General features: G+C 47.2%; 5 protein-coding genes across 5 annotated transcripts; 4 read left to right on the forward strand and 1 right to left on the reverse strand.

Annotated features, from left to right (window-relative positions):
• Positions 1-1842: 1842 nt before the first annotated feature.
• Positions 1843-4906, forward strand: N7495_001229 (putative protein kinase; the record flags this gene model as incomplete). Its single annotated transcript, XM_057203899.1, has 2 exons — positions 1843-2894; positions 2971-4906. The coding sequence occupies 2 exons, from the start codon at positions 1843-1845 to the stop codon at positions 4904-4906; spliced, it is 2988 nt and encodes a 995-aa protein (XP_057067972.1).
• A 1427-nt stretch (positions 4907-6333) lies between these two features.
• Positions 6334-7457, forward strand: N7495_001230 (eukaryotic translation initiation factor 4E; the record flags this gene model as incomplete). The annotated part of the gene is made up of 3 exons (XM_057203900.1): positions 6334-6368; positions 6433-7194; positions 7250-7457. The coding sequence occupies 3 exons, from the start codon at positions 6334-6336 to the stop codon at positions 7455-7457; spliced, it is 1005 nt and encodes a 334-aa protein (XP_057067973.1).
• Positions 7458-8678: 1221 nt separating this feature from the next.
• On the forward strand, positions 8679-11592 carry N7495_001231 (uncharacterized protein; the record flags this gene model as incomplete). Its single annotated transcript, XM_057203901.1, has 2 exons — positions 8679-8833; positions 9084-11592. 2 exons carry the CDS (start codon positions 8679-8681, stop codon positions 11590-11592), a joined length of 2664 nt encoding a protein of 887 aa, XP_057067974.1.
• A 213-nt stretch (positions 11593-11805) lies between these two features.
• N7495_001232 (gamma-glutamylcyclotransferase family protein) lies at positions 11806-12454 on the reverse strand (the record flags this gene model as incomplete). Its single annotated transcript, XM_057203902.1, has 2 exons — positions 11806-12368; positions 12427-12454. The coding sequence occupies 2 exons, from the start codon at positions 12452-12454 to the stop codon at positions 11806-11808; spliced, it is 591 nt and encodes a 196-aa protein (XP_057067975.1).
• Positions 12455-12680: 226 nt separating this feature from the next.
• N7495_001233 (signal peptidase complex subunit SPC3) lies at positions 12681-13574 on the forward strand (the record flags this gene model as incomplete). The annotated part of the gene is made up of 2 exons (XM_057203903.1): positions 12681-12826; positions 12959-13574. 2 exons carry the CDS (start codon positions 12681-12683, stop codon positions 13572-13574), a joined length of 762 nt encoding a protein of 253 aa, XP_057067976.1.
• Positions 13575-14020: the final 446 nt, after the last annotated feature.

The raw sequence follows: 14020 nt of genomic DNA on the forward strand, positions 1-14020 counted from the left end.
CTGAAAGAGCTTTACCACGGGTCCAAGGTCTATATATTATAACAAACAATAGTCTAATATCTGCCAAACAACCGATCTGAGTAGAGCAAATATCATATATGTAATGGAATAGATTATGTATAGGGTAAACCATACTGTATCGTTCATATCGAAGTTGAAGATTTGTTACTAGTTGCCCGCACGTGTTATCACGTGACAATACTCCGCAGCGATCGCTGCCTGACGACATCAACACCACCTCCTAAATGATCTAGTACTCGCTTCACAGTCCTATGTGGCGCTCCAGTTAATGAGCAAACTCCGGAACTTCGGAATCCCGTCTTTCCAATCATTTGTACTCTCGCATGTTTTCTGTTTATCAACTCTTTATTCCCAAAGCGCCATTGTTCTGAAGTCCAAGTCATCATGTCATGGTTTACCCGTACCCGATCACCTAAGTTTCAGCGGATGATGGATCTCTTCACACATTTTATCTACAGGTATATCAACCACCTGGGCAGTGGAAATGTTCAAAATCTAACCTTGGAAGCCACAAGCAAAGTCCACAATCTTGTTCCAAGATTTCTGTTGTTTGGATTAGGGGTTGATCGCGAAATCAACCCACTAAATGTTCGACCGACCAGATTCAATTCTGATCTTTTTGAACTTAAATTTTCGAGATTCTAATACTGCTCTGCTCATGAAACACTGGATCAAATAGTTCGTCCCACAGCTAACAGCTTCCAACTTTGGAAAGTAGCCTTGCACCGCACCCTTGGGAGTCAAGTACACACACATAAATGATTCAACGGGTTTCCTTGAAGCTAAGTGGGATCAAGTGACACAAATTGGCATCGAAAGAGTCTTCCTTCGAAAATACCCTAGCAGTTTGATATTTTCGGGCACACATAACTACCAAGCCTATTTCTGTCTGCTGTAAACGATGAATCAGCTTACCAGCCAGCTTACACCTCTTACTTACCACTTCAAGTGAGATATTAACAATCTTGCAGATCAACGCAGTCTAACCGGCCAAAATCACTCCAGTTCTTGTCATAAACTTGGTTTCCTCTCTTTTTCCGCTACTGATGGAGCATCTCTTTGTTGATGCCATTGCCCTGCATCCACAGTGACATATACATCCCGAGGTCGACAGGTGTCGTTTTTTTTTTTTTTCTGATTATCGGCCCAAGAGAGTTTGATCAGCTTCTTCCATATCCGGATTGTTACACGCTGGTATTTCTTGTCTGGCGTTTTATGCAGTATATAGATAGATTGTCATTGGGAATTCCCAGTCTTACATCGAGGCCCAGGGACAAGAGGAACAGCCTCAACAGGGCACTAACAACAGCCATAACATCGATACACAAAGTATCTATGTGCAAACAGGCTCAAAGAGAGGCACCTTGTGAAATTCTGGCAAAGACCTGAACAGAAAGGCAACCCCTTGGCTGTGGCTGGTTTCCATCAAATCAAGTTGTAGAGCCGGGGGTGGGCAAGTTCAAGTTCAAGTCCAAGTCCACCAAGTCCGCGCCAAAAAAAAAAAAGAAAAGAAAAAAAAGAAAAAGAAAAGAAGTCAGAGATTTGACCACAGTAGAATTCTCAGCCTGTCTGAATACCAAAGTATTCAACAAATATTGTTGAGAGTTCATAGGGTGCGTATCAACCATTTCCCCTTCACAGCGAAGCCGGAAAAACCACAAGTCCGAGCACTTCCAAATCAAAACCCAGACTTCCGAACGAAACAGGACATCGTACGGGCTCCACTTCACGGCATTTTACTCAACTTTGGTCCTTACTTATACTTTGCCCTACACACCTCCCTTTAATACCCCAGAACCAGATGCTGCCGGCGACATCTTTATGGCTGGGTCTCGTAGGAGTCCTATGTTAGACCAGTGGGGGGCCGACCCTGATCGCAATCCCCGTGACATGGATCGAGAAAGGCGCAGAGGTCGTGGTTCTCATCGCGACAGAGGAAGACGTCGTGAAAGAGGGAACCATCGCTCAGCTGACCAATTTCATTACCCACGGTCGCCAGCCCGGCAATCCAATTTTGATTCAGCTTTGGATCGATCTCCGCCACACAGATCTACCGACTTTCCTTCTGGGATGTCCTCTTCCCACCGACCAGCGGACATACGCAGTGATTGGAATTCAAATTCTGCCGTGAATAGAGACAGCTCTCGGCGAGATGATTCTCCATTTGCGCCGCCACCAAAACGGAAACGAACTCGTAGCCCGTCTCCTCGCAATCAACGTGCCCCATTTCCTCATCGTCGTGGATCATCCACTAAATACTCAGACCAACGTGACCGAAGTCCCTCGTTTAAAAATCGAGGTCGGTTTTCCGGCCGAGGTTCCTCTCATCAAAAGTCTTCTCGTCGAGGACGTGACCGCCGTGGAAAAGACCGCCGTGGCACTGATTTTCATCGTGATTATGACAGGTCTCCTGAGCGAGGTCGCAGACTCCATCAACCTCTTAACCAACACTCTCGATCCCCCAGTAGGGAAGGATACAGCGACAAGGATTCGCGTTATCGATCTCCATCCCGTCACTCCATAAGATCTGCAGACTCGAGGGTGTCTACATACTCTTCTAGGCCAACGGTATCTAACCAACCTGCTCAGTCCGACTTGAGCAGCTCAAATCGACCCCAATCACCTTTTCAACGACACCCAAGCTTCGATGAAAACCAAGGACGTACCTTTAATAGACCTGGGAGCAGTGGTGACCCATTGCATATTCAAGGAAACACAAGCAGGCGTCGTCCTGAGCGACAGCAAGGTGATTCGGCGCAATATTCAGCTTCACCTCATATTTCACCCAACTCCCGCAGATCCCCTCAAGCCAGTTCTCCTTACTCAGGTGGACGAGGCAACTGGGACAAACGGTCGTCATATCTTGGCAACGCGTGAGTGTTCTTTCCTAGATCCAGTCACCCTATAATAAAACACCTTGATTGGGGGCTAATATCAAAATTTCTTCAGCCACGCGTCACCTAACTTGCAAGACAACTACCTCCCTCAAAATTTCCCCCAGGGACATATCAACTCTGTCAATGAGGCTCAATTTGAGATGCCTCGAAATCGCTTTGAGCAGCTTTCGTATCGAGATGGTCCCTCTGGAACTCAGGCAAACTATATAGCCCAGAACTCAAACCGTCACTTTTCGGGCTCTGGTCCTCCTCCTGCCTTTGAAAGTACCGTCTCTCACCGTGGTGGAAGGAGGAAATTTAGTAACTCTCATTGGACTGAATCTGACCGGAACCGTGACGGACAACAGAGTCCTCGTAACTCACATTCACTTGATTTGCAGGTATCTCCCTCTAGGCAAATCCCCTTAGCAGGGTATGAACCAGACCACGTGCCAGGAAATGATAGCAACTTTGTACCTGCAGACCGAGCCGAATACCACTCGTTTAAAAATAACGATGGTCAGTCTGATACTCGAACCATCCCGTCCACAAGCCGCGAAGCAATTGCTGCTACACCTGCAGACAAAGGTGGGAAGTTCAGTTTTACTTTGAAAGCCAAGAAACCTACAACAGGTCCACCGCCTCGTATTGTGCCTGATATGGGACAGCGGATGCAGGCTCGTGAGCCGCCTCGTGTAGCTGATCCACCCACTCCTCGAAATCGATTGACCAATGGACCAATGCCCACCTATGTACCTCCACCGCGGTTCGACCGTCGTGAGGGAGGCCGCGGGCGAGATCGGGGACGAGATCGAGGGCGAGACCGGGGACGAGAACGCAGAGATACTCGAGACCAGCGAGACTTTCGTGATGCTAGTCGCCGAAGAGATGACCGTCCGTTTGAGCGGCAGGGTGATCGTGGTAGAGGGGGCAGGACCCGAGGCGACCGGGGTGATTTCAAGCAATATCGCCGCAGAGGATTCACACCCGAATCACCAATTGAATTTTCGAGAGAACCTGCCCTCGAGCCAGCAAAGCAGAAGATAATTCGCTACAAAGCTCGCCCTACTTTGCCAGCAGAATTTGCTAATTCGGACTCTGTTTACTATCGAAAGCCTGGCAATGAATCTGTTATTGGCGCAGGTACATATGGTAAGGTGTTTAAAGGCATCCATGTCTACACTAGACGTGAAGTTGCCCTGAAGAAGATCCGCATGGAAGGCGAAAAGGATGGGTTTCCTGTTACGGCTTTGCGAGAAATCCAGCTTCTGCAGCACTTACGGCACCCTAATGTGGTCAGCTTTCTGGAAGTTATGGTGGAGAAGAACGAATGTTTCATGGTGTTTGAATATCTTTCTCATGACTTGACTGGGTTGATCAATCATCCCAACTTTACTCTTGATGTTGCTCACAAGAAAGACCTTGCTAAGCAGTTGTTTGAAGGTCTGAATTACCTACATGGTCGCGGTGTCCTTCACCGCGATATCAAGGCTGCAAATATCCTGATCAGCAACACTGGCGTGTTGAAGTTTGCCGACTTTGGCCTTGCTCGATTCTTTTCAAAGAAGCCAACCGACTACACAAATCGTGTCATCACAATCTGGTATCGGCCTCCTGAACTCCTTCTGGGCGAGACCCAATACGGCCCTGCTGTTGATGTGTGGAGTGCTGCCTGTGTCTTTATGGAAATGTTCACTAAAAAGGCTGTTTTCCCTGGCGAGGGTGGTGAGCTCAGTCAGCTCGACAAACTATTTGATTCACTGGGTACGCCAACTCTGGTCGAGTGGTCGAATTACAAGGAAATGCCGTGGTTTGAGTTGATGCGCCCAACCGAACGCAAGAAACGAATCTTCGAGGACTTTTACAGACATGTACTGAGCCCAGCGGCACTAGACATGGTCTCGCAGGTCTTCCAGTATGATCCGGCCAAGCGACCCAGTGCCGAGGATGTACTGAAACATCCCTACTTTACGGCTGAGGAACCAGGTCCTCAGCAAGCCACCGAGTAAGATTCCATTTTATTAATCCTTCCTTTCGGGAATCATTCACTGAATATCATCTAGGCTTGAAAATATCAAGGGGGATTGGCATGAGTTCGAATCAAAAGCACTCCGCAAAGAGGCCCGACGTGCGGAACAGCAGGGGCAAAAGGACATACAAAAGCGCAAAGCTGAAGCGTCTGTGTCAACAAGTGATCGCGACCATAAGCGAGCCAAACCAGGCACCAATGGTAGCTCCACGTTGGATTGATCTGGTTAACAATACCTAGCGAAATTTGAATCAACCGTTACATATTAGCGAATCTCTAGGCTACTTAAGTATAATTTTAATTGATTCTCGGTCTGTATTTTCAGAGTGTCAGGTAGGGACAAGGTTCTAGCCCTTATAAGTTGATGAGGAAGAATGCCCAGGCGGGTTGATATCTAGGTACGAACTCATGCTTGCTATCAAAATCTTGTGCTATGTAAGCTAGTGAAACGTGAAGCATCAACCGAGTACCTAGATATACCACTGTAGAGCGAGTTAGCTCATGTCTCTCGAAGTTCAGATGATTCAATGTGTGTTCATATCCAGATCAGACTTTGCCAATAAACTCAGTCTCAACCAGCACTTATGTATAGTGAGGCGGTTGAGTTCGGATTACCAGAGAGCTCAAATGATTATCATCATCTTGGTAGTATGAAGTATACAAGGTATAGAAGGTGTATATAATAAATTTGGATTGGATTACTATATAGACGTACCCTAACAAAGAAGCTAAGGGCGATGAGGGATGTATCGTCAATCAGGTCATCAACTTGTCCTGGAAGCTCAATGAGCCCTCGTGATGATGGTTTTAGATGCGAAGATTAATCTCGACACACACATCGGAAACGCTAGAGCAGTAGGAAGAACAAACGCCCCATCGTTGATTTGAGTTGGTGGTCTTGAGTAAAGAAGGAAGGAGAAAAATAGAGGGAAAAAAATGCGGTAGAAAAGGGAATATCGGAAGAACGTTGTTCCCTTTTTAATCGAGCCGAATGATGATTGGTTGTGTGGAGCTGCCTCAGGTCCTTTCGACTCCAATTCCAATACCAGAACCGTCGTCCAATCCCGCTTCAACGACCTTTTCTCTTTCTATTCTTTCTTCTTCCTCACCCCACAAGTCTTCTTTGATATCCTCCTTTTACACTTTCTTAACTTATTCACCTCTATCTGTTCGCCCAGCTGGAATTCTATACAACCTATTCTCCACCAACCATCCTCTGCAATCCTCCGCTTAACCAACTCGCATCTACTCTACTCTTTTTTTCTCGTGAAAATTAACCTATCTCTTTTACACATCACCTATAAGAACCTCTGTGAATCTATCTATAGCGTGCCTTCTCAACTTTCCGAGCTCTTTTTTCGCACCGGAACCTCGATCACCTCGGTTCCGGCCGCCTCACCCATCGTAATGGATAATGCCAACCTGTGGACTCGTCGAGCAAAGTCAGCGCCACCTTTCCTTTGGATGATGACATCTGTCACTGACATACTATTCTTATCATTTTAGCTCCTCCAAATTGTCCTTGTCAATGTCTGGAACCGACGCAAAGGATAATGCCCGCGCCGATCTGCCCCGCTCATCGAAACGATTCGGCCCTGATAGCTCCCACGGACGCTCCAATCCCTTTAACGCAATATCACCAATGTCAGGTGGTGTATCCTCTCCATCTACCAATGCCTCCTCCGCTTTTGGTCTGGGGTCAGGTGCTTTCGCTTCGTTCGGCGCACCCAAAACACCAGGTGGCTCGTCGGACGTGAAGACGCCTGGAGAGAAGCGCGAGATGACACTGGAGCAGGAGAAGGCAGCCAGCACCAAAGTGTTGGCTAACCCCCATGCTTCCGGTCCTGGAGAGCATCCGTTGAAGTCGACATGGATTGTCTGGTACCGTCCACCCACACCCAAATACTCTGACTACGAGAAATCCACCGTGCCACTTGCTTCTATATTCTCAGTGGAGAGCTTCTGGGCAGTATACTCGCACCTCAAGCGGCCATCTCTCCTTCCCACTGTTTCGGATTACCACATCTTCAAGAACGGTATTCGACCCGTTTGGGAAGATGAGGCCAACAAGAAGGGTGGCAAGTGGATCGTTCGATTGAAGAAGGGTGTGGCTGATAGGTACTGGGAGGACCTGCTACTGGCAATGGTAGGTGATCAGTTCGCAGAGGCTGGTGACGAAGTCTGTGGTGCCGTGTTGAGCGTGCGGGGTGGTGAGGATGTGTTGAGTGTCTGGACCCGGATAGATGGTGGGCGCAACATTAAGATCAGGTAAATTCCTACGACAGTATCCAATCAATCTGTAACTGTACTAACATGCTTACAGAGAAACGATCAAGCGTTTGCTCGCTTTCCCCTTGGACACCAACATCGTCTGGAAGAGTCACGATGACAGCATCGCTCAGCGCTCTGCCATTGATCAGGCTCGTCATGAGAAAGCCACCTCTACCAACCCCACTAATCACCTAGCAACGGAACGGCGACGTGCCCCCGGCCATGATGAATCAGACAAAGTCAAGGGGGCAACCCCGTGAATCCAGTCCAGACATGCGGCCTTGAGCCTTGTACAGTAAAGCCGACAAAAAAAGGAACTTTTTATGCACAACAATTACTCATTTGGGACGCGTTTGGGTATAGGAGGGACGGTGGGGCATCGAGGCGAACTCAGCGGTTTTGATTTGATTTTAATTTCTTGAGTTCTATCTCAATCAGGCTTATTTCGTCCATTTTTATCTGCCTTCGAGCTTATGATGTTTGTTCTATCTATATTCTTTTATGCTGAAAATTCTACTGCATCTGCAGCTGTAGGTCTAAGGCTGTTAGTTCTACCATACCTAGTATAGGTAACCTATGTCTCTATAGCTTCAATCAATCATTGGAAAGGGCCCAGCCCATATCTAGGTAATCTTGAATCTTCTACTGCAGCCATTGCCATATAATATTCTGTAGTCTTGACTTTTCACTTCACGGATGTATATTCAATTTTATTGCCTGATAAACTAGGCTAAAATAACTTCGCACTCACCGCCTTTTTTTTATCGGAGATAGACAAAGCGTTAAAATATAGCAGTCAAGAACCTGGCGCGATGGGACCAATGCCGAGCATGGCCCTGACGCAGAGGGGTCCTTTGTGAATGCCGTTCTTTGATAGCCTATCTTGACTATTTGGAAAGTTATCCCTACAACGCCTACGACGCTTACAACGATCACGCCAGCCCTTTATTACCCGTCCACCTCCACGAACCATCTGAACGTCATTGTTCCTAACCCCTTCAAGCGCTGTACAACCCTAAGTTACAGCTAGTTTGCGCTAGGCGTTGACTCCGACATTAACTCCGACAAGAAGAAGCCTGAAATTTGCTTAGATACTGGGTTCAATACCATTGCTCTTGTGCTGGTATGTTAGGTCCTCTTTAATATCCATGCTGCACCCCGCAATCATTTCTATTTCGAAGTAGCTTCATGTATCCTGATTTGGATACTTCCACTTCTACTTCCACCTTTACACTTCACTTACACTACACTTCTCCACTTACACTTCTACACTTACACTTCTACCTCCACTTCTACTTCCACTTCTAACCCTACTACTATACCCGCTCCCTTATACTTCCACTCCCTCTTTTTTCTTCATCCTCCTTCCTCGTTACTCCTTTTTACTATAATTGCACGGCTACTCACATTTCTTCAATTCCTTAAGAATTCCATCCTCATATTGCTTCGAAATTTCTACATCAGCCTTCCACACGATAGACATGCGTCCACCTGATTCCAGTTCACACAAACTGATACACGATATTGGACGCAGAATGGGCGACCCGCCCCAAATGTTGAGCAGGAATAAGGAACTCAGTGCTCAAGCCCGTCAAGATGAGGCTCGCTTGTTGGGCTCGAATGTGAGGGAATGCAGGTATGTTCTTTCATTTCTTCTGAGAATCACCCCAATCGTACAAATCAGTGGACTAACCAATTATATTGCAATAGAGACAAAGGTGCTGTGGTTATCAAGCCCGGCATGTCCTTTTTAAGATCGAAGAAAGCACCAGGCGTAAGTTCCCCAACGTTTATGGAACCTTGGTTGGAGCTGCAATCTGATATTTTCGATAGTCTTCATCCTCTTTCAGACCTACTGATAGAATTTCGCATAACTCGCGTGACAGTGGGCCCGTTCGTGCCAACGGGAACCCAACTACCTTGAGCTCCTTGACAGCTATTTCTCAGGGTGAAGAATTCCAACCTTCAAATCGGCCCAGCAAACGGCCGCGCCATGAGGATAGAAATGTTTTCGATTTGACTGGAGATAGCAATGCGGGCCCAACTTCCCCACCCTCTCGACACCTGCTGGCCAGTCAAATTTCCACTTTCCAAAAAACAAACGGCCCAATTTCTCGACATGGCGAATATCGGGAAGTAGAAGAAAATATGAAGATTTCTCGAAACCCTCGAGCCCAGCGTGGACGCTTATGTGATCCTTCTGATGAAGAAAAGTTCACTACCTATGCTGTCCAACAACGCCGATCTAGCTACTCTCCAAAAACATCATCGCCCAACGCCCATTCTATCATTACCATTGATAGCATTGGTACACCCAAAGTAAGGAGTACTTCATCTGGAGAAAGGCCAGTGATCCTGGAGAAGACGAAGCAGAGTGGCCCATCTGTTTTCGATGCAAATGATAGTTTTGATGAGCTTCAGGGTGAGACGACTACTCGACCCGTACCAAAGTTTCTGGACGGAAAGAAAACTCCAGTTGGAAAACTCTTGTCACCTTCCCAGAAACGCCCCCAGTCAGATATTGAACGAACTGTGTTCGAATCCTCGCGAAATGTACCTAAAAAGGTCAAGCGCAATCTGAATGCAACTCAAAGTCGATCTGACCACGTGAAATTCGAGATCTGTTCAATTCGATATGGCCTTATCAAAAAGGACAACGGATCGGCAGGAAGTGTGAAAATTGCTGTTGATCATGAAAAGATTGTTCTAGGCGAAGATATTGTGGGTCCGTTCCATGAGAGTGTCGATATTTCCATCCGCAGCGTTTTGAAGTTCTTTGAAGGAGAGGATCCGAGTCACAAGGCGAGATTGGCTTTGGCGAATACGAACGACTCTCCCAATAACCCGGTGGATATTGAGTTCCTAACAAGAGACGACATGCTTGCCTTTGGACGCTCGCTGGCTGGTTTCAATATCAAATTCATCACAAAAGAAGTGGATGCTATCGACAAGACGTTTCAGTATCATGAACGCCAAATGGTACAGCAGATTGCCCGTGCAAGGAACAACCATAGATCTGAGGGCATTCCTGTCAAGAAATACCGCACAGTGGAGACACCTGAGCGACAAACACGATCATCAGCACAGCATGCACCTGACACTCAGAAGGAACAAATTTCTTCAGATGGACCTAAATCACCCGAAGATAAATTTCGCAAGCGATGGAAGAAGCCCATGGTTTATCCACGGATTGGAAAGAACAGGTTCGAAGTTAGTGTGGAAGATCGGGACCGGCTGCGCGAGGGTGAATTCCTCAATGACAACCTTATCGGGTTTTACCTGCGCTTTCTTCAAGACCATTTGGAGCGCAATAACAAGGAAGCAGCGAAGCGAGTCTATTTTTTCAACTCCTACTTCTTTGATACACTCACAAAAGTTACCGAGGGTGAACAAGGGATCAATTACAGCGGTGTTGAGAAGTGGACACGTAACGTTGACCTCTTCAGCTATGACTACATCCTCGTGCCCATTAATCAATCCGCCCATTGGTACATTGCTATCATTTGCAATCTTCCTATCTTATCCAGCCTGGCGAAAGATGGCAACAAGGAGCAAGTCTCTGTCGCCCCAGAGACGGATGAGCTTTCGAGTCAGCCGAAAATCGAAGTTGAACTGGTACCTGAGACTCCTGAGCCTCAATTAGCGCCGAGTTCATTGGAAGTACCGGAATCGCCAGTACCCAAAGACCAGGAGCAACCCGTCAATGCGTCCCAGGTTGACGTTCCCTCCAGCAGTTCAACAAAGACCGAAGCTCCTGAAACCGAAGTGTCTGCTACAGAACTTCACCCGAAAGTTCACAACGCCCTAGAAGAATCATCTGCCAGCCTAACACGCTCAAGTCGCAAGAGAAAGCAGAAGGTCCTGAAAGTAAATCCAACGATTATTACTTTCGATTCTCTCGATACCAATCGAACAGTCACCATCAATAGACTGCGCGCATACATTTGCAGAGAAGCGGCTTCTAAGCGTGCGGTTCTCATTGAACCGAACCAAATGAAGGGCATGCGCGCTCGACAGATTCCACTCCAGCCGAACTTTTCCGACTGCGGCCTCTATCTCATGGCATACGTCGAGAAGTTTGTTCAAGATCCAGATGTGTTTATCACCAAAACTCTTCAGCGAAAGATGGATGTCCAAGTTGATTGGCCCAAGTTGCGCTCCGGTATACTTCGAAACCGACTGCGCCAGTTCCTTGACGATATGTATGAGGAACAAGGAAAAGGCAAACGTGAGCCGACAGAGATGAAGGTCACAATGGTTGATCGTCAGCCCGTCTCATTTCTCTTGGGATCGCCCACTCCTGTCCAAGAAGATGCGGAGCCACCCAAGGTGGAGCCACGGGATTCGCCTGTGGAATCTGTCGTTTATGCAGGTGAGGGATCAGTTTTGGCCTAATGGCGTTATAGTTGATATTCGGTATTGTTCCTTTTCGTCACATCGTCGAAGTATTCCCAAGGACAACGGAACAATAGGATTATAATATAGATTACGGCTAGTTTATCTAGCTCATATTGAATAAGCTATTCAAACCATGAAAGTTAAAGTCCAATCTTTCCAAGTTTCCGCTATTTCCACCCGTGGGCTGTATAGCAAGATCTTTAAATCATGCTACCACTCACTCTCATCCGCTCCAATCCACCATGACATCTTCTCCCGTTTGAAATGCTCAAAATCCCACTCAGCCTCTTCTAGCTCTTCCCGCGGCGAAACCCAGAGATAAGTCACAGCCTCGATCTCCTCCCCTTCCTCCATAGACTCAGTCCCAGCCGCATCCAAAATATGGCGCAACGTTTTTTCGACACTGGATCCCGCTAGATCTTCTTCGTGCTGGGAATCTTGCAGAGTTCGAACCCAGACTGTCTTGTGGGCATAGTCGCTACCCTCGTACTGATCTAGTCGCTGGACGTCGGCATCTGAGAGTCCGTAGACGATTGTGCCTAGCACGGATGTCTTTAATGATGACTTTGATGCCTGGTCTTTTTCTTGTGCTTCTGATACGGGTACAATACCCGGATAGTCTGCATCGCGGACCCTATGACGCTGGTAACCATGTAGCAAAGCTGGTTGGAAGCGTAGCCGGGATTTCTGCCATTGCTTCGGATCTGGGCGGCCGTATATGACACGGTATATCATTTGTGGGGCCATTAATGTTCCTGTCCTTTCTTTAGCATCTGTTTGGGTGGGTATAGGGTGTGGAGCTTGTCATTGAAGGCGACTTGGAGATCTTACCATAGAAGAAGAGGACATGATCACCCATTTTGAGTATTTGAGTCTGCGGTAGAGTGGAATGGTGAGCCCCGGAGAATCTAGTATTTTGTCTAAACAATAGAAAAGAAGTAAGATCTCGGAAGATAGATAGAAGCTGGGGCCTCAGCGACGCCAGCTCAAAGATAAAGCTTTTGATAACTTATCGCGATAAGGGAGTTTGATAACTACTAGCTGGCTTCATCCGCCCTTGTCACTACCTCTCAACGAACCGCGCAATGCATTCCTCTCTAAACCGCGCGCAGGCCGTCTTCGGCTTCTTCACCACTGTCGCCCTAGCGGTCGCTGGACTGGCTGCATTATCGACCCTCTTGTTCCCAACAGATAGCACAACAGCCTCCGTATCATTGAAGAACGTTAACGTGTAAGTGCTTGTCTACTATATGGTACCAAAGCTATGCAACAAAAGCTCAAAAGCAGAATTTTGAATGCGATTGTTTTGGATTCTACACTTTATCCTTTCCGAGTCCAAGACTGATTCGTTGTGTTGCATTAGTGTCAAAGGCCGGCCGCATTATTACTCCAGCAAACGCGAAGAGTATGCCCAGATCCGGTTCGACCTAGACGCAGATCTGTCCCCGCTATTTAACTGGAACACAAAGCAACTTTTCGTCTACGTGTACGCGACGTACTCGTCCTCAGACAATGCAGACTCTCAGCTCCGTGACTCCGAGGCCGTGGTCTGGGATGTTATCATCCCTAACGTGAAGTCTCCGTATTCCTGGGACATTCTGAAGGGAAAAGCGGTGGCCTTGCTTCCAGCTTCTATCACTGGCTCCTCATCTTCAGGCAAGCGGCCCTCGAAACGCACTAAGTCTAAAACTGTCAAGAAGGAGAAGGCGCCTGAAACGCCTGGTGTTCTGAGATTGCATGGCCAGAAGGGTAAATACCAGATCAGCGATATCACTGGTGTGTTAGCGGGACGTAAAAATGTGACGCTTTCTGTTGGCTGGAATGTGCAGCCGTGGGTTGGAGCATTGTGGTGGAGTCCTGGGTCTGGAACTGTGCCTCGGACTGAGGGCACTGTTGTGCAGAGCGAGGCTTTTGATTTCCCGGAGTTGAAGGTAAAGAAGTCAGAAGCTGCACAGCAGCAAGAGGCACAGAGTGCTTAGAGTTGAGAGACTGAAGATATATGCACACATCATTATGGATGTAAAAAAGGCGCAATATATACAACATTTGAATGAATGTACTCGTACGCTATCCTCGACCAGGGTCTCACCTGGGCAATGACCAGTTCGGAATATTCAGGTATGCTACGCATTGCCTAGCTACTATCCACATATGCATAATTAGTTGACGAGATGTAAACGGTATAACTTCCAAGTCTGTAAATAATATTGATCACCCCCATGGTTCAAGTTTCTATCATTTTAGTCTAAGGATGCGTGAATCATTATCATAGAAAAAAAAAAAAAAAAAAAAAAAGAAACATCTAACAGCAGCCAGTCATTGGCACTTCATCGAGTTGGCATAGTAGGGTGTATTTTTGGAGTCGTGCCATTCTTCAAGGCTCAAGATACTTCAAGTCGGAGCTCTGTAGGCGCTTTGAGGGCAC

This window comes from Penicillium taxi, assembly GCF_028828555.1.
Source record: "Penicillium taxi strain IBT 34144 chromosome Unknown utg000001l_segment0_segment0, whole genome shotgun sequence".
NCBI lineage: Eukaryota > Fungi > Ascomycota > Eurotiomycetes > Eurotiales > Aspergillaceae > Penicillium > Penicillium taxi.